Genomic DNA, 25,775 nt, shown 5'->3' with positions numbered 1-25,775 from the left:
GTCTCTTCAGATAGCAGGTGATAAATTCTGCCAGCACTGCGTCTTTGCCTTGAAGGCACTAGGTTCCCTTCTGGACCAGGGTCTGTCTAAAAATGTCAGTCGGGAGCTAGGGATTGAAAAGGGGGCTTCATGATTCTGTTCATTGCCCTGTCTTGCTGTGGCTGAGCTGATATCCAAGATGCATGATGAAATTCTCCCCATTCTTCCCTCTCCTCTCCTCAGGTGGAAGAGGGGGGTCTCCTTTAAAACCTCAAACTGTGCAGTTTGGGGTTAGTGAAGGGGTGATGCCAACATTCCCTTGAGCTGGTGTCTCAGTATGGTGCATGTCCCCCAATCCAGTGCCTCTGAGCCTAGTTCTGCACTATGCCTAGCCTATGAAGTACAGACCTTATGGCCTAGACTGCCTTTCAAGTTTACTTGGAGACATGGAGCGTTGTAGCCCTGGGTGGCAAAGTTTTCAGGCAGTCTAGTCAGGCCTGCTGTGATCAGAGACTCCCCTGTGGCACTAGGCCTCACCTATGAGTTGCAGTCCTTCTGGTCCAGACTTCCATTCAAGTTTACTTGGAGACATGGAGTGTTGTAGCCCTCAGTACCGAGGTATATGGGCACTCAGATCAGGACTGCTGGAATCTGTGGTTTCCCTGTGGCTAGGGCTGGTTTAAATGCTCCTTCTGTGGCCAGCCATCAGCTGAGTTTGGTCTGGTTTTTCTTTCTGCTCTAACAGGACAGCTCTGAGTTCAGTGCCTCACAATTGCTGTGTTCTCCCTCCCCCAGCACCCAGAGACACTCTCAACACCATGCCTCCACTGTCAGGGTTTGGAGAGTGGTTGTGTCCATGATTCATGACTATTTTTCCTATCTCTTCAGTGCCTCCGTCAGCAATATGAAGTTAAAACCAGATAAAAAGAGTTATCACCTGATTGTTGATTCTTATGAAGGTGTTTTTTGGTGCAGAGATAGTTGTTAACTTGGTTTCCTGGTGGGGGACAGGGAGAAGAGAATGATCTGTGAAGCCTTCTATTACGCCATTTATATACGCCCAGTCCTCATTGTGTGTTTTGTTTGGGATGTTTGGTTTTTTTTGAGATGGGGTCTCACTCTATCAGCCAGGTTGGAGTGCAGTGGCACAATCTCAGATAGGACTTCCCCGTTGAGATCTTGTACTCCTTCTAGCAGAGAATTCCAATATTAGGAGGAGACCTATTCCTGTTCACTCATCTAGGCCTTTGAATTGGAGTCCTAGAGACGCTGACAGTGACCTAGCTTTCTGGATGGAGTGATTCTGGGTGCTGAGCAAACGAAGGAACCCAGACTCAGAGAGGGATTGCAATCTCATGTGCCTGGAACCCGACACAGCTTCACGAGAACATTCAGATCACTGCACGTGGGTCAAACTATCAACTTTTCAACATCACAAGAATTAAAGGAAGTCCACGCTTTCAAGACAAATAGAAAACTGGTTTATTTGTCCTCTGCACAGATCCCTACTGAGGACACCACCTGCAAGCCACTGCTGCTGGGATGACTCCTGAGGCCTATGGGGCTGCATAATGGCTGCACTCCCAGTCCCAACGCCTTGTGTACAGGGATCTTCAGAGGAGAGTTGCTCTCACATCCTTCAGTCCATTTCCACCCCATGGGAGGGTATAGACTGGCCCAGAATTAACACACAGCCTGAGAAGGAAGCAGTAGGTAACGGCATGGGCTGAGGCTCCTTCCACGTGCTCACACTTGCCCCAGAAGCTTGCAGCCTTGAGTGGCCACCCAAGGTGACAATGCCCTCAGGAGCACTCTTTGGTCCCTGTTTCTCAGTTGCATAACCTGAAACTTTCCCACCAACATCTCCAGAGAGAGGAATCCTTTCCCAGGAGAATTATGGCCAGGAGATCAAGAAGAAGGTGGGATTGGTGTCCTACTGACCTGAGAACTTTCTTTCTTTCTCCATGATACATCACCCCTCAGAGCACACCCCAAATCCATGCAACCATGCACCCAAGTCCTGGCTTCACAGAGCCTTGGCCGGCCTTGGAGAACTCCAGTAGATAATGGCATCCACCAAGAAGGTAGGCATGTAGCTCAGGGGAAGGTAGAAAAGTTTGGCATCCCAGCCAGCTGAGTAGCGAGTGTGGGGGTGGCAGGCAGTCAGCGCATGCTCTATGCAGTTGGTCACCAAGGACAGATCCTGTGTGCACTTACGCACTGATTGTTCAGTTGACTCCTTATCTGTTAAGAATGAGAAATGATCCATGTATATTTCCACCTGCAGCCAATCCTGTTTTGAATTCAACTTAGAATGGAAAGGTTCTAAGAACCGCCCCCACAACCCCCAGGCAAGCAGTACCTCAAGTCTGTTTTATCCAAACTCCCTGAGTTGGAGCCCATCCATGAGAAAGTAAGAAGTGTTCCACACTAAGCCATGTTTGTCTCTATTTGGGAATATCTGGACTGCATAAATGATGGTCTCCACGCACAGTAGAAGTTTCAGAAAGAAAAACCAGCTGTCTCTAATGCCAGCTTGTGATCAAGCCCCCAGTGTCTTCCCTTTCTGGCTTCACTTTGCTTCTCCAAATAATGATGAGTTCAGATGGACACTGGTCTCAGGTTCTGAGAAGCCTGGACACTTGCTTTACATGACCAGTTGACCACACAGCATCTATCATGGAAATGGGGCTAAAGGTCTCCACTTTGTGGGTCAGGAAGAGCCTGGAGATTAAACTCTAATGCCCTTCAGACACCAATGGTAGGCCAGGGATTCCCCACGAGGGTTTGCTTCTCTCCCTGCTGTCCACAGCTTACTCACAGGATGTAAGGAACTTCTTGCCATATATCTGCTTGACCTCTGGCCTGGCCTGGTCCCAAGTATCCAGGAAGCTCTTAAAGATTCTATCCTTACTGACTATAGCAGTCTTGAAAGAGCCAGGCTCAATCACAGCCACCTTCACCCCAAAGTAGGAGAGCTCCCTCCTGCAAGACAGAGAAACAGAGTGGGAAAACCTTAGGGGTCTTAGAAGGTAAAACACAAAGAACAAAATATCCAGGTCCAATTCTGACTCTGGCAGTTTCTGACCAAGAGATCCATCCAGGAAAGAGGAATCATCAAAGAAACTCTGACCAGGGGCCCCTCTGCCACCCAGCACTCAGGAATGTGCTTCCCACTGCATCGCCAGCCCAATCCAGGAACAGGAAGATGAGAGCATCACACATGAAGACAGAAAAGGATCTCATGAAAGGGAGATCCCTTTCATTGGAGGCCGAGGCAGGAGAGTTGCTTGAACCTGGGAGGCAGAGATTGCAGCGAGCTGGGATTGCGCTACTGCACTTACAGGCTGGATTCAAGGTACTTCCTGGAAAAGCCTTCCCCACAAGGACAGGAGCAGGAAGACCTGGGTGGGCCCCATCCCAGAACCATACCTGAGGGAGTTGGAGAAGGCTTCTATGCCGTACTTGGAGATGCTGTAGCCTCCACTGAAAAGTGATATCCGGCCCAAGACACTTGAGACATTGACCACATGGCCCCTGGCCTTCCTCACTAAGGGCAGCAGGTTCAGAGTCACATCAATTAACCCCAACAAGTTCACGTCCAGTATGGTCACAAAGTACTGCTTGGTCAGCCACTCATTGGGGGCGATGGGCAAGGTAATACCAGCATTATTCACCAAGTCCCAGAGTCCTGGGACAGTGGGGAGATGAGAGAGCATCACCGTGTTGCACCTGTGCAGATGGACACAGTCAGGGTGCAATTCACATCACAATAAAGTGAAGGCAGAACGACAGGTGTGGGAGGGAAGGAGGACATAGCAAACAACACCAGGAGATCTGCAGTCTTGGGGGCTGGGCATTTGGCAGCTGGTGGGCCACAGAACCCAGGTCTTTCTCCATTTACTCTTCCGGGACCAGCCCACTGCCTGAAAGACAACAAGCTATTACCCCTATTTAAGCATTACAGGAAATCATGTTAAAGAGATATTGTCCATGTATTAGTCTGGAAACATGAAGATCAATGTTCGGTTACTTAAACATTAACATTGCCTTGCAGACATTATAGACACCTGAACTTTCATACCTTATATAATGAGTGTTCAACAACTATCTGTTGATGAAATAAGAGACAAGAGAAGGGCCGGGCGAGGTGGCTCACGCCTGTAATCCCAGCACTTTTGGAGGCCGAGGCAGGAGAATTGCTTGAACCTGGGAGGCAGAGATTGCAGCAAGCTGGGATTGTGCTACTGTACTATAGCCTGGCAACAGAGCAAGACTGCATCTCAAAAAAAAAAAAAAAAAGAGAGAGAGCTCGAGATTAGAGAGGAAGAGTAAGGGAGAGAGAGAAGGCAGAAAGAGACAGGCCTGAAATCCTAGGCTTGGGGGATCTTGGAGAAGATCCTGTGTTTGACCTCAGGGCATTGGTCTTGAAACATCCTGTACTGATACCCAGTAACATTCCTACAGAAAGCGCTGGAAAATTCCAATGCACAGGCTTTGGGGAGGAGGCAAGGCTGCCTCATCCCACCCAGTACACAGACTTCACCTTCTGCCCCAGAAAATGTCACCGTTTCCTCCTGCTGCATCAGAAGCCCAATCTTCATCCTTCCCTTCTGTCCCAAGTTCACTCAGCTCTGGGAAAATCTCTTTGGCAGATGCAAACACACAATCCCCAGGACTTCACATCAACAGTTTTCCACCCACAGAGCTAGGGAGCAGAAGCACAGGGTCCCTTGAGTCAGGACAGGAGGTGGCACTTGTCGATCTCAAAGGGTTGGCCCAGGGACATGAATCTGTCCCCTGCTCAGAAACAAATGCAGACTCCTGCACCCAGACATCTCGTTATTCAGAATTCAGTCATTACCCCCCCACACACAGATGCTGGCAAATCAAAGTCCACCAAGATGACATTTGTGATGGTAAACAGCAGAAGGAATTTCCTATCCAACCACTCAGTATGAATTACATAGGTAAGGCTATTTGAAGGATACAGTTTTCTACATCATTAGATACAATTTTATAAAAATGATCATTACGGTAGAAGAATGTTTTTCTTCTCTATAGAATATAAGGTGACAGAAACTAAGAAAAAAATAGAATCTTAATTATGTAAAATTGTAAAAAGGACTTATGTGTGAACAATTTCAGAGAAAATTCTGTTTTCGTCTTTATTCTTTTCAGTATTTTCCACAAAGATCATATTTTGCATTTATTCTTACATAAAATAAATCCATGTTTCTTTCTTCACCTGTAATAATACAGATGAATTAGCGTAGTGAAAGGAAGAAAGAAAGAAAAAGTAACCCCTTACTACTTCTGCCTTCCTTAACCCATCCTGATGCTGATACCCTCCTCCGAAGATGAGGATGGTCGTGGCTCTTAGTGGACGCCAATGGGCCCGGCAGGAACAAGGTAAAATGCTGGGAACACGAGCCCGGCTCCAGCATAGCCACAGCCTCCGTGCACACCTGCAGCCCTGTGCTCCCTTCTCAGCCATCCTCCAGCAAGTCTCCAGATCTCTAGCCCAGGCCCTCAGCGTCAAACAACCCATGAATTCTGCTTAGAAAGGAGGGGAGAGGATAGAGAGGAATTCTGGAGAGAAAATTCTCATTGGGGCAGACTTTCCCCAAGACTACACACCTCCACTGTTGGGAGTGGGTAAGGATTGGAAAGAGACGGAGCTCAGGCCAGCCTGATAAGTGGGAAATACTAAGAAGCTACTGCTACTTCAACCTAGAAAGACACTGTAGAAATCTTCCCGGGAAGAAGACAGGAGGTGGCCCCTTCACATGGAAGGTAGAAACAGACAGGAATCTGGATGGTACCTCTGTTCCCCACGCGCTCCTTCACCCACTGGGCGGCTGCAGCAACGCTCTCTGTCTTGGTGACGTCCAGGGTCACCGTCTCCAGCCTGTCAGATGTCTGGCGCCTCAGTTGCTCCGCTCCTTTCTCCGTCAGACACGCAGCCAGCACGTGCAGGCCTCGTTCATCCAGCTGTCTTGCCAGTAGGTTCCCGAAGCCCGAGTCACAGCCCGTGATCAACACGCACTTGTCTCTCAGGTGACTCACCACCTGCCTCTCCCGGTACCAGCACAGAAGGTAGTACAGGCCCACAAAAACTGCCAGGTAGAGCCACATGCCTTTGCAGAGGACAGACACAGAAAGGATGTGGGGGAACCCAGAGTCTGGCCTCTGTTCACACAGGAGGACTTAAGAACACAGAGGGCTGGTAGGCAGGGAGGCCCTCAGGCACTTTGGCAGGGAGTCCTCACTTTCCTCCCTGATGGCTGTCTTTCTGCAATGTATTTATTCTGGCTCCAACTCTCTACTCTTTGAACTGCTTTTGCAAGTATTCATGCGTGCCCTTGAGCACCACAAGTCCTGCCAAGTAGAAAGATATTATGACTCAGCAATGTGTCCCTAGTCCCCCGATTTCTCTCTGCCTTGCTGTGGCATACTGTGTCCATGCAGGAGCACACACATGTATTCACACAAGAACACACACAGACCACACAGGCTCACACACAGCTGCCCACACACTCTCCATGCCAAACACACCCCTCCCATCTAAGTACAAGGGTCAGAACTGTCTCTACAAAGCTCCTATACCAACCCTCCTGGTCCATGACCTTCAGAACACAGAAAAACCTTATTGGTCAGCTACACATGGTTTCCAGGCCCCTGAAGCAGAAATCCCTCTTTGAGCTTGAGTTTCCTCATCCTGCTCAGCACCCAGAATCAATCACTCCTCAGAAAACTGGGACACCGTCAGGGTCTTTAGGATAAGAAGGAGAAGGGAAAAGAGTGGACAGCAAAAGGCCCTGTCCTGCTACAGTATTTTTCTGGGGCAGAAGCAATGCAGGATCCCACAGGGGAAGTCCAACCTCAGAGGTAAAAAAAGTGGGGGGAAGGAACAGAGACTTGGAACCCACAGGAAGGAAACACCCAGGCATGCCGGGAGGAGGAATGGGAGAAATTACACGCACAGGTGTCACAGGGCTCACACACTCACCCTTGGATATACCCTATGCCCAGCCCTGGGTGCTGGCCTCTGCCCTCCTCTGCCAGGGCCCACTCCAGAATCTTCTCACTGACTAGGGCTTCCTTCAACTGCACGTTCTTAAGGGCCGAAACGCACAGAGACATTTCCCAACCTTCACGCCCACTGCTCCACTCTTATTCATCCTGAGAGTAACAGGACCCTTGCTGGGGTGGTATCTGCTCCCCAGACACTCCAGTCAGGAGCAATTACAGAAAGTCCCAGAGGGGGCAGTCAGAGGGAGGAGGCATCTGGGAGATACCCCCTCACCCCAAATGTGAAATCACCCAGATTTGCCTGTAGCTTGCAGACTTCCTCCCCACTACCTAAGTCCTTTGACAACCAAAATATGTGACTGGGGCTTAAGTCTCAGTCATGAGATTTATATCTCAATAAAGTCAGGCTGTCATGGAACTGCACTGAGGTTCTCTCACCCTGCACAGCAAAGCCAAACACTGACATCAGGACAGCGACAAGTGAAAGGAGCTCTTTATTGCAGGACACTAATCAAGGATAACCCAGCGGCTCAGACTTAAGAGCCTAAGTCCCTATGGCTCACAGGTAAAGGTTTTTCAAAGCAGGGAGGCAGAACTTACAGGAAAGGTCACAAAGCAATAACTAAGGATATATATTGCTTTGACTTAAAAAGTGGGACATCTTGCAGATGGGGGTCAGGGAGCAAGTCCTAGGTGAACCAAAGATTTTCTGGTTTGTGGTTGGTTAAGGAGCCAAGGCTTTGAATAAAAATTTGGGATCAGCACAAAAGAATATTAGTTCTGGCTTGTGGGTGTCAGCTCCTCCAGGCACCTCAGGAAGGAATTCAGAATGAAGGACAGCAGTCAGAAGAGAGGCATCAGCACCCTCACCTGAGCTCTTAGTGCCAGGGGATTTACCTGGTGAAGGTCTGGACTTTTGTTTTTTTCTGGGACAGGCTCGCACTCTGCTGCCCAGGCTAGAGTGTAATGGCATGAATATGGTTCAGTGCAGCCTCAACCTCCTGGACTCAAGTGATCCTCCCGCCTCAGCCTCCCAAGTAGCTGGGACTACAGGTGTGTGCCACCATGCCTAATTTTTAAAATTTTTTTGTAGTGACTGGGTCTCACTATATCGACCAGGCTGATACAGAACTTCTGGGCTCAAAGGATTCTCCCATCTCCACCTCCCAAAATGCTGGGATTACAGACTTGAGGCACCACCCCCAGCAAAGGGGTCTGGGTTTCTAAAAATCATTTCAGGGACGTGTGTGTGTTAAGATGTTATCTTTGGCTGCAGCAGAGAATCAAACTGTCTTGTGACTCTGACTTCCTTGCCTTGCTGTTGTTTTACGGTACTATTACCTTCTTGTTCATCAAATTGTTCACTGACTTCTCAGGGCTAGATAAGTATCTGGAATTTCCCTTGAAGAATCTCAAGATTTTCCTTTATTTCCATGCTTGTGGGAAGAGCGAAACAGGGCCTGAAGAGGGGTCCCTATTCCCTCACAAGTGCACATCCTGGAAAAACAGGAGCCAGAGACATGTCTGTTCCTGTTTTTCCAAAAAGGTATTCAGGAGGTTTAGTATTTATATATCTCCTTAAAGTGGAAAGAAATGTAGGTAGAGGGGCAGGTAGGCAGGCAGGTGAATGGTTACATTTCTGTTCGACTTTAGTTAGTGCCCAGCAAAGCATGACTTACATACGGTAAAGTGGAGGTTTGAGTTGGTGTTTTTATGAGCTATTTACATATTTATATATTGATGGGGTATGTGAAATGTTTTGATGCAGTCATGCAATTTGAAATAAGCACACCACGGAGAACGGGGTATCCATCCCATCAAGCATTTATCCTTTTAGTTACAATGAATCCAACTAGACTCTTTAATATGTACAATTAAGTTATAATATAATCACTCTATTGTGCAATCAAATAGTAGGTCTTATTTATTATTTCTACTTTTTACTACCCATTCACCATCCCCACCTTCCCCCGAGTCTGCCACTACCCTTCCCAGCCTCTGGAAACCATTCTTCTACTCTCTATATCCACGAGTTCAATTGTTTTAATTTTTAGATTCCACAAATAAGTGAGAACATGTTGTGTGTGTCTTTCTGTGCCTGGCTTATTTCACTTACCATAAAGATCTCCAGTTCTGGCCTGGCACAGTGGCTCACACCTGTAATCCCAGCACTTTGGGAGGCTGAGGCAGGTGGATCATCTGAGGTCAGGAGTTCAAGACCAGCCTGGCCAACATGGTGAAACCCTGTCTGTACTAAAAATACAAAAAATTATCCAGGCGTGGTGGCATGTGCCTGTAATCCCTGCTACTCAGGAGGCTGAGCTAGAAGAATCATTTGACCCAGGAGTCGTGGGTTGCAGTGAGCTGAGATCACAACATTGCACTCCAGCCTGGGCAACAAGCGTGGAGCTCCATCTCAAAAAAAACAAAAAACAAACAAAAATATCTCCACTTCCATTCATGTTGTTGCAAATGACTGAATCTCAATCTGTTTTTTCTTTTTCTTTTTTTTTCTGGATGAAGTCTCACTCGGTCACCCAGGCTGGAGTGCAGTGGCATAATCTCTGCTCACTGCAACCTCCACCTCCTGGGTTCAAGTGATTCTTCCACCTCAACCTCCTGAGTATCTGGGATGACAGGCATGCACCACCATGCCTGGATAATTTTTGTACTTTTTGTAGAGATGGCCAGGCTGATCTCGAATTCCTGACCTCAGGAGATCCACCTGCCTTGGCTTCCCAAAGTGCTGGGATTACAGGTGTGAGCAACTGTGCCTGGCTGAATCGCATTCTTTTTATGGCTGAGTAGTACTCCACTGTGTATATGTACCACATTTTCTTTTTCCAGAATCTGTTAATGGACACTTAGGTTGCTTCCAACATTCTCCAGAGACTGGGCACTAACCACAGGCTGGATCCTCTAACCATGGGCCCAGCCACAACCACTCTAGGACTTCTGCTCTGGAAAATGGAAAGCTCAAGCCCCTGAAAACAAAAGTCTTGGGAATGTTCCCAGTTAGCAGATGCTAGGTCTCCCCTAGTGACACAGAGAGAGAAGAAACAAACAGGCACAAGCCAGGATCGGGGTGGTACCTCTGTTCCCCACGTGCTCCTTCACCCACTGGACAGCTGCAGCAATGTCTCTGTCTTGGTGACGTCCAAGGTCACCGCCTCCAGCCTGTCTGAAGTCTGGCCCTTCAGCTGCTCGGCCTCCTTCTCTGTCCTACATGCAGCCAGCATCCACAAGCCTTAAGCCTCCCGCTGTCTGGCCAGTAGGTTCACAGCCTGTGATGAACACGTACTTGTCTGTCAGGTGGCTCAGCACCTGCCTCTCCCGGTACCAGGGAGAAGGTAGTACAGGCCCAGGAGGACCGCCAGGTAGAGACACATGGCTTTGCAGAGGACAGACACAGACAGTCTGGGGTGAGTCTGGCCTCTGTTCAGACAGGAGGACTTAATAACACAGAGGGCTGTGGTAGGCAGGGAGACCCTCAGGCATTTTGGCAGGGAGTCCTCAGTTTCCTCCCTGATCACTGTCTTTCTGCACCACTTTTTATCCTGGCTTCATCTCTCTGTTCTTTCAACTGCTTTTGCAAGTACCGATGCATGCCATTGCATACCCCAAGTCCTGCCCAGTGAGTAGATATCACTACTCAGGATTGTTCCCTAGTCCACCAATGTCTCTGCCTTGCTATGCCTACTCGGGTGTACACAGAGGTGTCCACACAGGCACCATACACAGACACCATGACACACACCACTCTGTTCTACAAGCAAGGGTCAGAACTTGTCTCTACCTATCTTATGATATGGTTTGGACATTTGCATGTTGAAATGTGGTCCCCAATATTGGAGGCAGGGGCTGGTGGGAGGCGTTCAGTCATGGTAGTGGATCCTGCACGGCTTGGTGCTGTCCTGGAGATACTGGAGGAAGTTGTCACGGGATCTGGTGGTTTAAAAGTGTGGCACTTCCCCAGCTCTCTCTCTTGCTCGCCATGTGACAAATCAGCTCCCTCTTTGCTTTCTGCCATAATTGTAAGCTTCCTGATGTCTTGCCAGGAGCCAAGCAGATGCAGGCACCATGCTTGTACAGCCTGCAGACCCATGAGCCAGTTAAATCTGTTTTTTAATATAAATTATTCAGTCTCAGGTATTTATTACAGCAACACAAGAACAGCCTAACGCACCCTGTATACCAACACTCCTGGACCATGTGTCCCTGAACACAGACTTTACTGGAAAGCTACACATGGTTTCCAGGCACATTAGTTGGAAATTCTCTGACCTGAGTTTTCTCATCCTGCTCAGTACCCAGAATCAATCACTCCCCAAAAAGTAGGGCTCTCAAGGATTAGAAGGAAAAGGCAAAAGAGTGGACAGGAGCAGTTCCCTCCTGCTATAGTAGTTCTGTGGGACAGAAAGGAGTGGAGGACCCACAGAAGGAGTCCGACCTCACAGGTAAAGAAAGGGGGAGAGAAGGGAATGGAGCCTTGGAACCCACAGGAAGGAAGTGCCCAGGGCTGCTGGGAGGGGAAATGGAATGACTTACTCAGGTGTCACAGGGCTCACCGGCTCACCTCCTGAAATGCCCTGTACCAGCCCTGGATTCTGGCTCCACTGCCCTCTCCCCTCCCACATTCAGCATCTGGACCCCTAAGACACTGAGTGTCTAAAAGCGTTGCTCATTTGAACAAGGACAGAGGATGTTGTGTCCAAAACCTTGCCCAAGCAGGATATGAACCCTAGTAACTGGAAAGGTATTATTTCAGTTTGTATCCGGGTGTTGATGGACAGGAGAGATCTTCTCCTCAGGAGACTTCAGAAAGGGGTACCCACTGGACCTCACTGCTGTCCACAGAGGGTCCCTCCAGGTGAGGTCAAGGAAACCATTTCATAACCCGGGGGCAGGTGTAGAGGGTCAGGGAGCTGGGGAAATAGGGGTGGACAGAATAATACAGAGTTTCTTTGCACTGGGCGTTTCTCCCACTGTCCACGTTTGCCCAATTTCTATCCCCTAATTGGAGAAACAAGTGGAGATGGACTGGGAGCCGGGAGAGGTTTCCTGCAGAAACCAGAGGCTAGCAAAGAGTCGCGCGCCCCCTGGTGGTTCTTCTCTAGCCCTGCAGTCTCGACGTGGGCATCGGCCTCGGATTGGCCAAGGCTCTTCAACCCCCATCCCAGTGGCCACTCTCTCCAGCATCAGGACGCCCCCATATCCCCCTGCACGGATACCCCAAGAAGGAGGGAAACAGCAAGTCTGCTGGGTGGCAAGAGACTGGATTAGTGTTAAGCAACATGAATGGTGCCTTGAGTGCGCTGCATACTAGAGGTTTGACAGACCAAGTCCAGTCATTTTTGTATTTCCAGCCCCTGGCCGTGCTGGCATCTAGCAGAGATGAATGAATGTTGAGGTAGATGACACTGAAACATCTGGTTTCACTTTCCATTTTCATCACTTTTTCTTACATCATCCAACAATGTAAGATTTCCTAAAGCCTCCATTTTTCTCACCTTTATAACAAGGGAGGAGAATCAAGACGAATTTGTCAAGTCCTCCCAACTCCAATTTCAGGGAGTCTAAGAATCCATATGCCTTTATTAAAATGATGAAAACTTAGAAAGATGGGGTCTTTGGAAGCACTGGAGAATTTCCGACCAGCACACATTAGGTGCTCAACAAAAGTTAACAAAAACAGAAAAAATGTGGAATCAAGAGACTTACCACATCTACAAAGAGACTAGGGGAGGGGTGCAGATCCGGAGATGGGAGAGTGAAGGAGAAATGGAAGCTGGGGGAGACAGGAGACCAAAGAGGGGAGAAGAGCAGAGGCATGAGGGGAGGCTGCTGGTGCTGCAGGCAGCAGAGGAACAGTAATAGTATCTGGCCTTCCAGTCTCCCTTCAGTCTTTTCAAACTTCGTCTTCCTTAGAGTAATGTCACACCTTCCCTTTCCACTCTTGGGAAATCACAGAGGAAACAGTTGTCCTTCATCTCGTGAAACATAGGGGGTGGGAAACAAAGACATTCACTTGCCCCTTCTCAAATCCCTCCGAGATCATCCTACAAATCCCTCAGCCTTCATGAAGGAGACACCTCCTTCCTCATGTAAGAAATTTCCTAGAATTCTTAGGGCTGAGTCAGGTTCACAGAAGTGGATATGCAACGTTGATTTTTTTTTACCCTGACGCCAGTCCAGGAAAAGCTCTCCAAGGGTCATCTTTTTTTAAGTTTTTGGACATCATGGGCACTTGGAGAATCTAAGGAAGGTTATAAGCCGCCACAAAAATGCACGTAACACAACAATCAAAAACTTGCTTATGCTTTTCATAGCATTCACACCTAAAACCATTAGCTGCATGGAATCCAGCTCAAGAATCCTTGTAATATGGGCTTATTGAACTACCAGCTGTGTGACTGGGCAAGTTATTTAACGTTTCCGTGCCTCAGTTTCCTTGTTGATGGTAGTACGGACTCCATGAAGTTATGAGGATTAAATGAGGTGACATAGATGAAGCCCCTTACAACTGTATCTGGCCAATGGTGCATATTTGATAAACATTAGCTGTTACTACGTCTCTTCTGTGGTAATTCACAGTGACATTTGGGAATGTTCTCACCCTTCTCTGTTAAAAAAAACACAACCCCAGACAGCCATATAAAAGAGGAAACTCACGTTGACCTAATTCAGAGAGGAAAAATTGGCTGGTGGTAGTAGGACTAGAGAGGTCTCTCGATGTAAATTCCTCAAAAGGGGATTCCTTTTTCCGTATCCCCAAGAAGCAGAAAAAGGGCATGCTTATATATATTATCTCATGTATCCCTATAATAACCTGTAACGGAAGCATCATAATCCTCACTTTACATATTAAGATACTGAGACTCTAGGCCGGGCACGGTGGCTCAAGCCTGTAATCCCAGCACTTTGGGAGGCTGAGTTGGGTGGATCACAAGGTCAAGAGATCCAGACCATCCTGGTCAACATGGTGAAACCCCGTCTCTACTAAAAATACAAAAAATTAGCTGGGCATGGTGGCGTGTGCCTGTAATCCCAGCTACTCGGGAGGCTGAGGCAGGAGAATTGCCTGAACCCAGGAGGCGGAGGTTGCGGTGAGCCAAGATCGCGCCATTGCACTCCAGCCTGGGTAAAAAGAGCGAAACTCCGTCTCAGAAAAAAAAAAAAAAAAGATACTGAGACTCAATTCCTATCTCTCACCAGACACAAAAATCAACTCAGGATTAAAGACTTACATATAAGACCCAAAACTATTACTAAAATGCCAGAAGAAAATACTAGCATTGGGGGGAAATCTAAAATCTAGTATAAGTCTCCTAGACATTGGTCTAGGGAAGGAATTTATGACTAAGATTTCAGAGGCATAGGCAACAAAAACGAAAATAAACAAATGGGGTCAGGCGGGGTGGCTCACGCCTATAATCCCAGCACTTTGGGAGGCTAAGGCGGTGGATCACGAGGTCAAGAGATCGAGACCATCCTGGTCAACAAGGTGAAACCCCATTTCTACTAAAAATACAAAAATTAGCTGGACATGGTGGTGCGCGCCTGTAGTCCCAGCTACTCGCGAGGCTGAGGCAGGAGAATTGCTCGAACCTAGGAGGCGGAGGTTGCGGTGAGCCAAGATTGTGCCATTGCACTCCAGTCTGGGTAACAACAGAGAAACTCCATCTCAAAAAAAAATATATATATATAATAAACAAATGGACTTAATCAAACTCAAAAGCTCTGCACGACAAAAGAAATAAGCAATAGAACGAACAACCCGCAGAATTGGAGAAAACATTTGCAAACTATTTATCTGACAGGAACATGTCCAGAATATATAAAGAACTCAAGCAAATAAAAAATCCCGCAAATAAAAAATCCCACAAATAATCCCACTAAAATGTGGGCAAATGATAGGAATAGATGTTTTTCAAAAGAAGACATGCAAATGGCCAACAGTTATATGAAAAAATGCTCATCAGAGAAATGCAAATAAAAACCACAATGAGATGTCATCTTATCTCAGTCAGAATGGCTATTATCAAAAAGATTTTTTAAATAAAAGATGTTAGCAAGGATGTGGAGCAAAGGGAACTCTTAGAACCGATACAACTTCTATGGAAAACAGTATGGAGATTTCTCAAAAAACTAAAAGTAGACCTGCCATTTGGCCCAGCAATTCCACTACTGGGTATTTACGCAAAGTGACAATCAGTACACAAAGGCACCTGCACTAGTATGTTTGTCACAGCACTATTCACACTAGCAAAGACATGGAATCAACCCAAGTGTCCGTCAACAAATAAATGGATAAAGAAAATGTGGTATATATACAGAGTAGAATACTATTTGGCCGTAAAAAAGAATGAAATGGTGTCTTTTGCAGCAATGTGGATGGAACTGGAGGTCATTATTTTAAGTAAAATAAGTGAGCCACAGAAAATCAAATATCGCATGTTCTCACTCATATGTGAGTGCTAAAAGAGGTGTACACATGGATGTAGAGAGTGAAATGGTAAACAGTGAAAACATGGAAGGAAGAGAGAATGAGGGGAGTGGATTATGAGAAACTAGCGAATGGGTACAATGAATGTTATTCTTGTGATGGATACCCTAAAAGCCTTGGCTTGACCAACATGCAATCCATGCATGTAAGAAAACTGCACATATTCCCCATAAACTTGTACAATTAAATATTTTTTTAAATTGCATTTTAGGTTTTGAGGTACATGTGAAGAACACGCAAGACTGTTGCATAGGCACACACGTGGCAGTGTGATTTGCTGCCTTCCTCCCCTTCACCTATATCTGGCATTTCTCCCCATGCTATCTCTCCCCAACTCCCCACCCCCTGCTGTCCCTCCCCTATTCCCCCCCCCAACAGACCCCAGTGTGTAGTGCTCCCCTCCCTGTGTCGATGTGTTCTCATTGTTCAACACCTGCCTGTGAGTGAGAACATGCGGTCTTTGATTTTCTGTTCTTGTGTCAGTTTGCTGAGAATGATGGTTTCCAGGTTCATCCATGTCCCTACAAAGGACACAAACTCATCATTTTTGATGGCTGAATAATATTCCATGGTGTAAATGTGCCACATTTTCCCAGTCCAGTCTATCATCAATGAACATTTGGGTTGGTTCCAGGTCTTTGCTATTGTAAACTGTGCTGCAACGAACATTTGTGTGCATGTGTCCTTATAGTAGAATGATTTATAGTCCTTTGGATATATACCCAGTAATAGGATTGCTGGGTCAAATGGAATTTCTATTTCTAGGTCCTTGAGGCATCGCCACACTGTCTTCCACAATGGTTGAACCAATCTACACTCCCACCAGCAGTGTAAGAGTGTTCCTATTTCTCCACATCCTCTCCAGCATCTGTTGTCTCCAGATTTTTTAATGATCGCCATTCTAACTGGTGTGAGATGGTATCTCAATGTAGTTTTGATTTGCAGTTCTCTAATGGCCAGTGATGATGAGCATTTTTTCATATGTTTGTTGGCCTCATGTATGTCTTCTTTTGTAAAGTGTCTGTTCATATCCTTTGCCCACTTTTGAATGGGCTTGTTTGTTTTTTTCTTGTAAATCTGTTTGAGTTCTTTGTAAATTCTGGATATCAGCCCTTTGTCAGATGGGTAAACTGCAAAAATTTTTTCCCATTCTGTTGGTTGCCGATTCACTCTAATGATTGTTTCTTTTGCCGTGCAGAAGCTGTGGAGTTTGATTAGGTCCCATTTGTCTATTTTGGCTTTTGTTGCCAGTGCTTTTGGTGTTTTGGTCATGAAGTCCTTGCCTATGCCTATGTCCTGAATGGTTTTGCCTAGATTTTCTTCTAGGGTTTTTATGGTGTTAGGTCTTATGTTTAAGTCTTTAATCCATCTGGAGTTAATTTTAGTGTAAGGTGTCAGGAAGGGGTCCAGTTTCTGCTTTCTGCACATGGCTAGCCAGTTTTCCCAACACCATTTATTAAACAGGGAATCCTTTCCCCATTGCTTGTTTTTGTCAGGTTTGTCAAAGATTGGATGGTTGTAGATATGTTGTTTTGCCTCCAAGGTCTCTGTTCTGTTCCTTTGGTCTATATCTCTGTTTTGCTACCAGTACCATGCTGTTTTGATTACTGTAGACTTGTAGTATAGTTTGAAGTCCAGTAGTGTGATGCCTTCTGCTCTGTTCTTTTTGCTTAGAATTGACTTGGCTATGCAGACTCTCTTTTGGCTCCATATGAAGTTTAAGGTGGTTTTTTCCAGTTCTGTGAAAAAAGTCATTGGTAGCTTGATGGGGATAGTGTTGAATCTGTAAATTACTTTGGGCAGTATGGCCATTTTCACAATATTGATTCTTCCTAACCATGAACATGGAATGTTTCTCCATCTGTTTGTGTCCTCTCTTATTTCGTTGAGAAGTGGTTGTAAAGTTCTCCTTTACGTTCTTTGTTAGTTGTGTTCCTAGGTATTTTATTGTCTTTGTAGCAATTGTGAATGGCAGTTTGTTCTTGATTTGGCTCTCTTTAAGTCTGTTATTGGTGTATAGGAATGCTTGTGATTTTTGCACATTGATTTTGTATCCTTTGCTGAAGTTACTTATCAGTTTCAGGAGATTTTGGGCTGAGACAATGGGGTCTTCTAGATATACAATCATGTCGTCTGCAAATAGAGACAATTTGACTTCCTCCTTTCCTATTTGAATACCCTTTATTTCTTTTTCTTGCCTGATTGCTCTGGCTACAATTAAATATTTTAAAATAAAATACAAGAGACTGAGATTCAGAAAGGTTAAGTGACCTGCCCAAGATCACACAGCTACCAAATGGTGGAAAAAATTGTCAAAAAACAGGTCTGATTCAAAAACTGGTGTTATCTCCACAGTGTCTTATGAAGGGCTGGTGAATAGGGAAGAGCTGAGCAGACAGAGCCAGGACAGGGGAGTGGGCCACACGCTTTGAGGAACCTGGAAAGCTCCTAATCTGGTACTGCTGGGCTGACCAGATGCCCCTCTAGCTGCCTCTCTAGCTTGGGGAAGCTGTGGCAGGAGGGCAGAGCAGCCTCCATGACTAGACTTGGCTTCCTAACTCAGTGACCTTCTGGGAGTTCACACTGTGGACGTGAGTGCAATCACTGCCAAATCCTTCAGCCTTAACCTGTCCATGAGGCACCTGCCTCCATTCCATAAACCAGAGACGTAGGTTGATCCCTGGGACAGCCTGCGTCACCCCTTCTGCCAGGATCCAGGCGAAGCCCTTTGCCCAACCCAACCCTGGGAAGTCGTCTGCCTTTATCTCTGTCTCTCAGTACCTCCTCCCTGGTACCTTCCTTCCTTTCTGATTGTTGATCGCAAAGTCTTGTTTACACTTTTCGGGGGAAAAAATGGGGCGGGGAGGAGAAAGAGTAAATTTCCAGGAATTGTTTCACTGCCGGTGTTCCTGCTGCACATGGCAAAGCTGCTCCTTTTGCCCAAACTGGCAAGGAGCCTGGCCTCCTGCTCCTCCCTCTTTTTCTTCTTCCCAGTTTCTCTCTTTCTAGCTGCACCCCCACCCCCTAAAAAAGCCCCACATGGAAACTGTAGAGCTATCACTTACTTCTTCCTGAGGGAGGAGCTTTCCCTCTGAGCCTCTGCCAGAAGGAGCCACCATTACTTCCTCTTTCTACAAATATACATTGGGTGACAGGAGTAGGTGGGAACAGGGAGCAGGTAGAAGTGAGGCTGCAGGGGGAGGTCTCCGTATGGGAAGGACAATTCAGAGACCCAGGAGATAGGAGCCACTAAAGGGCAGTCTTGTGAGAAACAGAAATGCACACAGATGTGGCCATCTGGAGAGGACAAAGACCAGACCAGGGTCTTCCTTGGAGGGTGGTCTAGGACAGGCTTCATTTGCATGGGTCAAAAGCATGTAATGGGAAGGGCAAATTCTCAGAAGTCTCCTTACTGGAGAAAAATATTAATGGGATAGAAACTGAGATCCTAAAGAGAGAGAATGAGAGAGCAAAACTAACTGAAAAATCAAAGTAAACCACATTTCACACTGTCATGGTTCATCATGATTTTTTTTTTTGTTTTTTGAAACAGAGTCTCACTCTGTCACCCAGGCTGGAGTGCAGTGGTGTGATCTCAGCTCACTGCAACCTCCACCTCCTTGGTTCAAGAGATTCTCCCACCTCAGCCTACTGGGTAGCTGAGATTACAGGCACACACCACCACACCTGGCTAATTTTTGCATTTTTAGTAGAGACAAGATTTCACCATGTTGGCCAGGCTGCTCTCAAATTCCTAACCTCAGGTGATACACCCACCTCAACCTCCCAAAATGCTAGGATTACAGGTGTGAACCACTCACCTAGCCCAGGATTGTTTTTTTTTTTTAAGAGATGGGATCTAGCTCTCTCGCCCAGGCTTCATTGCAGTGGTGTGATCATAGCTCACTGCAGCCTTGAATTCCTTGCCTCGAGTGATCCCCACACCTCAGCCTCCCAAGTACAGGCTGCACCACCACACCTGGTTAATTATTTTATTTTTTTGTAGAGGTGGAGGTCTCATCTTGTTGCATAGGCTGGTCTCAAACTCCTGTGCTCAAGCAGTCTTCCCACCTCAGTCTCCCAAAGCGCTGAGATTACTGGTGTGAGCCACTGCGCTGGCCATGATAGATTTTGTGATCTCGGAGTGATCTGCTATGTAAGTGGAAGGTTTAAGAAAACTGCAAAGTTAAAAATATCCCCTCCCACGGAGATAAATGGTGCTGATGGTTGCACAGCAGTGTGAATGCATTCAGTGCTACTGAACTGCACACCCAAAAATGGCAAATCTTATGTATATTTTACCATAATAAAAGAATCAATTAGCAGACTTTTAAAAAGTGTTCTTTTTGAGTGGATAAACAAAATGTGGTGTGTGTGTATACGTACACACATACATCAGGGAACATTACTCAGCCATGAAAGGAAATGAAGTATGGATGCATGTTCCAATGTGAATGAACCTTGAAAACATGCTAAATGAAAAAGACACACAGACACAGAAGGTCACATGTTATACGGTTCCCTTTCTATTAAATATCCAGAATAGGTAAATCCATAGAGACAGGAAGCAGAAGATTGGGGGTAGGGGGAATAGGATCGACTGCTTAATGGTTATAGGGTTTTCTTTTGGAGTAATGAAGATGTTTAGCACCTAGACAGAGGTGGCGGCGGCACAATCCTCCCCACAGGAGTATCTCCAGAATCAAACGAGATGAAGTGACGAGAAAGCACTCTGAGAGGCAGAAAGCTCTGCGGACACAAGATGTTGACCTGTAACACGCAGCTTAGGGTCCCTTACCCTCTAACGTGGAGGGTAGAGAAGTCTGCTCTCCCTCCCCTATGCCCCATCTCCTGTGCAATCTCTGCCAGTCACACACCACACCCTTCATGCAGAGAAGTATAGAGCCACGGGGTGGGGACAGCGGGGAGAGTGCTGTTCTCACTCTCCCTGCCCGTTCAGTAGTCTCCCTACAGCTTTGACAAAGCCGCCTTGATACCCCACATGCAATCTTATTTTTATTTTTAATTGAGATAGAGTCTCACTCTGTCACCCAGGCTGGAGTTCAGTGGCCGGATCTTGGCTCACTGCAACCTTGGCCTCCTGGGCTCAAGTGATTCTCTTGCCTCAGCCTCCCAAGTAGATGGAATTACAGCACATGTCACCACACCCAGCTAATTTTTGTATTTTTAGTAGAGACAGGGTTTCACTATGTTGGCCAGGCTGATCTCTCTCCTGACCTCAAATGATCCACCCGTCTTGGCCCTCCAAAGTGCTGGGTTACAGGCGTGACCCACAACACCCAGCCATTCAGTCTTTTTTCTCTCCCCAGATTCTCACCTCCAGTCACAAGATGAAGGCAGGAGCTCACAGTCCTATGAGAGGCTGGGGAGAATGGCAGAGCCATTAAAAGCCCAACTGATTTTCAGATGTATTTTAACCCTCCCCTATACCCCTGTATCCAGTTTCACTCTAGTAAGAATCAAGACAGGGGAGAGAGGGATTCCAAGCCGACTTAGGGAGTGGAAAATACACATTATGTAAAGCATTTCCCACAGGCCTGACCTGAGCTAAGCACCTCCTTCCTCAACGGCTCCTTTAATTTTCACAATCTCCCTTTTAGTAGATAATATTGTTGATCCCACTTTGCAGAGGATAGCACTGAGGCTAAGGTAAATTCAGCCGGGCATGGTGCCTCACGCCTGTAATCCCAGAACTTTGGGAGGCTGAGGTGGGTGGATCACCTGAGGTCAGGAGTTCGAGACCAGCCTGACCAATATGGTGAAACTCCATCTTTAAAAATAAAAAATTAAAAAATCAAAAAAAAGAAAAGAAAAAGGAAGTAGGTAAATTCATTCAGAGAGTGAGGGAGGAGTTGGGATTTTAATGCTGGCAGTATGACATCCCTGCCACTGGCACAGAGGGTCTTTTGCTGGGACGTCCCCTGTAACCGGATTGGGGGAGTGCAGGGAAAAAACCGAGCCCTCCCCACAGAACCTCAGCAGTGACAGCTGCTTCCCGGATGAGGAGGGCGGTACTGAAGCCAGCAGGGAAGCCAGCCCCACAGCCACGGCCCCTCCAGCCTCCTCACAGCTCCCCACAGCCTGGACCTGCCGGCCCTCCCTCCAGGACCTAGGGGCTCCCAAGGGAAATTCAGGTGAGTGTCACCCTGTCCCAGGGAAGATGAGAATCAGGGCTTTGGAGGCAGCTGGCTTTCCTGCACGATCCTCAGGTTTTCCTGGGGTGAATCAGATGTGTGTGGGGTGTGTGGGTGTTCCCTACTCACAGTCCAAATAGCAAGACAGAAAAAGTGCAATGAAGACCTGTGCAAAAGGGCCGAGGAATGAAGCGCCAGGAGAGAGGTGGAGATTGGAGACCACCTAGGAATGGTGGGGGTCGGGGGATGAGGTGCTGCCGAGGGGGACTGACTGGGGATGAGAACTGGTGGACACCAACAGTCCTGGCCTCTTCTAGCACTGAAACCCCTTAAGAAAGTATCTTTGCTGTTGGGTCAGAGCTAGCGAGTTGCGCATTATTTATTTAATCACAGTTTGAAAGCTCAACTTCCCTTTCTTGCCTCCTCAGCCCCGGAATCTTTCCCCAAAGCAGGTGACTCCCTCTGGCCTCTACCTTGAAGACGCAAGGCTCTCGAGGTCTGCTTTCCCTTCCAACCCTGCCTTCATCCGTGTGTGCTGGTCCTAATGTCAGTGAAACCCAGCTGGGGGCCTGGCCCCTCGGAGGGGGTCACTGCAGTGCCTACCAGTGACCTTGGAGAGATCCACAACTGGACCGAGCTGCTCGACCTCTTCAACCACACTTTGTCCGAGTGCCATGTGGAGCTCAGCGAGAGCACCAAGCGTGTGGTCCTCTTTGTCCTCTACCTGGCCATGTTTGTGGTTGGGCTGGTGGAGAACCTCCTGGTGATATGTGTCAACTGGCACAGCTCAGGTCGGGCTGGGCTGCTGAACCTCTACATCCTCAACATGGCCATAGCGGACCTAGGTGTCGTCCTGTCTCTGCCCGTGTGGATGCTGGAGGTCATGCTGGACTACACCTGGCTCTGGGGCAGCTTCTTCTGTCGCTTCACTCACTACTTCTACTTCGCCAACATGTATAGCAGCATTTTCTTCCTGGTGTGCCTCAGCATCGATCGCTATGCCACCCTCACCAGCGCCTCCGCCTCCTGGCAGCGTCACCAGCACCAGGTGCGGAGGGCCGTGTGTGCAGGCATCTGGATCCTCTCTGCCATCATCCCGCTGCCTGAGGTGGTCCACATCCAGCTGATAGAGGGCCCTGAGCCCGTGTGCCTCTTCATGGCACCTTTTGAAATGCATAGCACCTGGGCCCTGGTGATGACACTGTCCACCACCATCCTGGGTTTCCTGCTGCCCTTCCCTCTCATCGCAGTCTTCAATGTGCTGATGGCCTGCCGGCTGCGGCAACCAGGACAGCCCGAGAGCCGGCGCCACTGCCTGCTGATGTGTGCCTACGTGGCCGTCTTTGTTATTTGCTGGCTGCCCTACCATGTGACCCTGCTGCTGCTCACACTGCATGGGACCCACATCTCTCTCCACTGCCACCTGGTCCACCTGCTCTACTTCTTCTATGAGGTCATCGACTGCTTCTCCATGCTGCACTGTGTCATCAACCCCATCCTTTACAACTTTCTTAGCCCGCGCTTCCGGGACCGGCTCCTGAATGCCGTAGTCCATTACCTTCCCAAGGACCAGGCCAGGGCAGGCACACACGCCTCCTCTTCCACCCAGCATTCCATTGTCATCACCAAGGTGGACGGCCAGCCCGCTGCAGCAGGCCCCCACCCTGAGCCAAGCCTGAGCTTTCAGGCACCCCCTTTACTTCCAAATACTTCCCCCATCGCTCCCCCTCAACCTCTTACATCCAGCTGAAGTAGAGGCCAGGCTCCTCCAGTGAAGGAAAAGGAACAGGTGAGAGTGTAAGTGGGAGATTTGAGGGGATGCAGTGGGAGGGTCAGAGGATTCATGTTCAATTTTGAGTCTATCTTAAAATCCTGAGGTGGGGAGAGGGAGACGGGGTGTGGAGGGATAGAGAGCAGGCCTCTGTTGTACTATTTGTCTCCGTCCTTGTGTCTGAGGGAGCCAGGCAGGAACAAAAGGTGAAATAAATGGGAGAGACTGCCATGGACTCTGGATCTTTTAAAAATCTGTACTTCTAGCTGGGATTGGGAAGGGAGCCGAGGCTAAAGAGGCGCTTGGCAGAGGAAAGTAGACACATTCATTTCATAAAACACTCTGGCTGGAAAAAGTGAGCTCCGCAGGAACCTCACAAAACTTTTGTTTGTGAGCTTGTTGATTTTTTAGTTCAGTATGCAGGTTATGGGGACAAGAGGCCAGAGGCCAAGGAACCAGGCGGCTCCAGCAGGACGTTCCCTAGTTGTGCATCCTATGCACAACTATGATAAGTGAAGGGGGATGGGGATGGCAGGGGTGGGGCAAAGCCAAGGTCTGAGACCTGCACCCTGCAGCTGGGTCAGCAGGATAGTGTCTCCACCCACTGCCATCCAGGAAACACAGCTCCATTTTCTTGCTGACACCCTCCCCTCCCTGTTTCCATCCTGCTTCCTCCCCACAAGCAGAGGAGCTATCCCTGAGCCAGCTGCTCATAGCTGACCTCCTCCCGGCTTCAGGTCTAGGACACTTCCAGACTTCTAGGAAGACACAGAGCTACCAGAAAGCCTAACCCACCCCCATCTCTTTCTTTCCAGATAATAGGAAAATATCAAGGGATGTCATTCTGAGAGCAGCCCTTGGGACGGCCAGCAGCAGGTGCTGACAGATGCCCTGTCCTTCACCCTCTGTCCCTGACACAGATGGGGAAGGCCACATGTCATTCCGTCACAGGGCAGAGCGCTGATGCTGTTATAAGTCAGTTTTCCCTGGCCACATCTTTTCATAATTTTCCTGTCCCACAACTTACTTTCCTTCGCATTTGTTCTACGGATGAAACAAGTCCTCTGTTAACAAGTAGGCCTTCTGGAAAAGGATCACTTACATTTGGGAGACCGGGACCCTGTCCATGAAGACTCTGAAGTGAAGGCCTAAGAACAGGATCTAGTGTCCACCCTCCAATTCCACATCCTTTGCCTCTTAATCCTGCCTGTGGTGAAGGGACGGGATGGAATCACTGATAGCCTCTTCACCAACTCCTCTGTCCTGCTCAAGTGCTTGATGTGTCCAGAATGTTTAACTTGCATTAACTACTCACTGACCCTGAGACCACCTGTTCTGGCTTTGATAAATCGGAACCTGTTTGGATGCGCTGACTGTGGTCCAATTGCATACACACCCCAGTTTACCAGGAGCATGGAAAGAAACCTGCATCTATCATCCATCCCCCTCGTCACTGGGCCCAAACCTGAAAGGGTCTTACACTGCAGACAGCTGCTCAGTAGCACAGAGCTGAAGGCTTTTTGAACCAGGAGTCTGGGTTGTGGGTTGGGGCACAGTAAGGGCTTAACCTACCAACACAGAATTCGCATTGAAAAGACTTTGCTCCCATGTCCCAACATAAAAAAGCAAGCCAAGATCTGATGTGCATATCACTGCCTCCTCTGACTTGGGCTACAGGAGTTTCCCAAGGGAAACCAAATTTTGTATCTATCACATTCCAGGTCACCTCAGAGGCCACTTCCCCAAGATTAGTTATCACCTGGCCATATGAATACTTCCCTAAGGCTTCCATCCATGGAGGTGAAGAGTGGGAACCAGCTGTTATGCTCAGCAACTGACCATTGATGGTTGCCCCACCTGGGCCATGTGCTCTGGGACCAAATGGACATCACTCCCTGACTTCTTGAGGTCTGTCTCCTCTGTGGAAATACCTGTGTATCAACCTCATTAAACTATGCCAAACTTTTGCCTCCTCCCTGTTTGAATCTGACTTGCTCCGCTCAAAGGAACATGATGTCCCAGCAAATTAAATGATGCTGGCAGGATAAGTTGTAGCCAAATCTCTCTTGGTAAAATCAGTCCAACTAGACACAGGCAGAGACCCACCACTGTCTCTGGGCTGATGGAGGATCCTCTCAGGGACACCCCCGAAAAGGTTGAGTCTTTGACTTAACTTCCCACTAAAAATGGGTCAAGAAGTTAATCCAGGGGAATTCTAGCTATAGGAAAGGAAAATGTGCTACCTGAGAGAACTGTGGCATCTGCTGGGCAGAAATGTGCTACTGAAAGGGGGATGAGCCCAGGTATTCTCAACTCTAGGTATGTGCAT

The 25,775-nt window shown here is 47.8% G+C and overlaps 2 protein-coding genes and 1 pseudogene across 3 annotated transcripts; 2 read left to right on the top strand and 1 right to left on the bottom strand.

Moving 5' to 3' along the window:
- Window positions 1–1,443: 1,443 nt before the first annotated feature.
- On the bottom strand, window positions 1,444–6,199 carry RDH16 (retinol dehydrogenase 16). The gene is made up of 4 exons (XM_009004045.6): window positions 5,805–6,199; window positions 3,412–3,670; window positions 2,801–2,964; window positions 1,444–2,223 (listed from the first exon to the last, which is right to left on the bottom strand). Exons 1-4 carry the CDS (start codon window positions 6,115–6,117, stop codon window positions 2,006–2,008), a joined length of 954 nt encoding a protein of 317 aa, XP_009002293.4. The 5' UTR covers window positions 6,118–6,199; the 3' UTR covers window positions 1,444–2,005.
- Window positions 6,200–21,598: 15,399 nt separating this feature from the next.
- On the top strand, window positions 21,599–25,411 carry ACKR5 (atypical chemokine receptor 5). Of its 2 annotated transcripts, none has more exons than XM_009004046.5 (3): window positions 21,599–21,675; window positions 22,104–23,464; window positions 24,262–25,411. In XM_009004046.5, the coding sequence occupies exon 2, from the start codon at window positions 22,220–22,222 to the stop codon at window positions 23,423–23,425; it is 1,206 nt and encodes a 401-aa protein (XP_009002294.1). In that variant the 5' UTR covers window positions 21,599–21,675; window positions 22,104–22,219; the 3' UTR covers window positions 23,426–23,464; window positions 24,262–25,411. The 2 variants fall into 2 exon arrangements, with proteins under 2 accessions (XP_009002294.1, XP_078192419.1); XM_078336293.1 differs by having other exon boundaries at window positions 22,104–23,472.
- On the top strand, window positions 23,840–24,576 carry LOC144577602 (uncharacterized; annotated as a pseudogene).
- Window positions 25,412–25,775: the final 364 nt, after the last annotated feature.

Source organism: Callithrix jacchus, chromosome 9 (genome assembly GCF_049354715.1).
Source record: "Callithrix jacchus isolate 240 chromosome 9, calJac240_pri, whole genome shotgun sequence".
Lineage (NCBI taxonomy): Eukaryota > Metazoa > Chordata > Mammalia > Primates > Cebidae > Callithrix > Callithrix jacchus.
The sequence above is the reverse complement of the archived record's forward strand: the minus strand, read 5'-3'. Positions and strand labels throughout refer to the sequence as shown.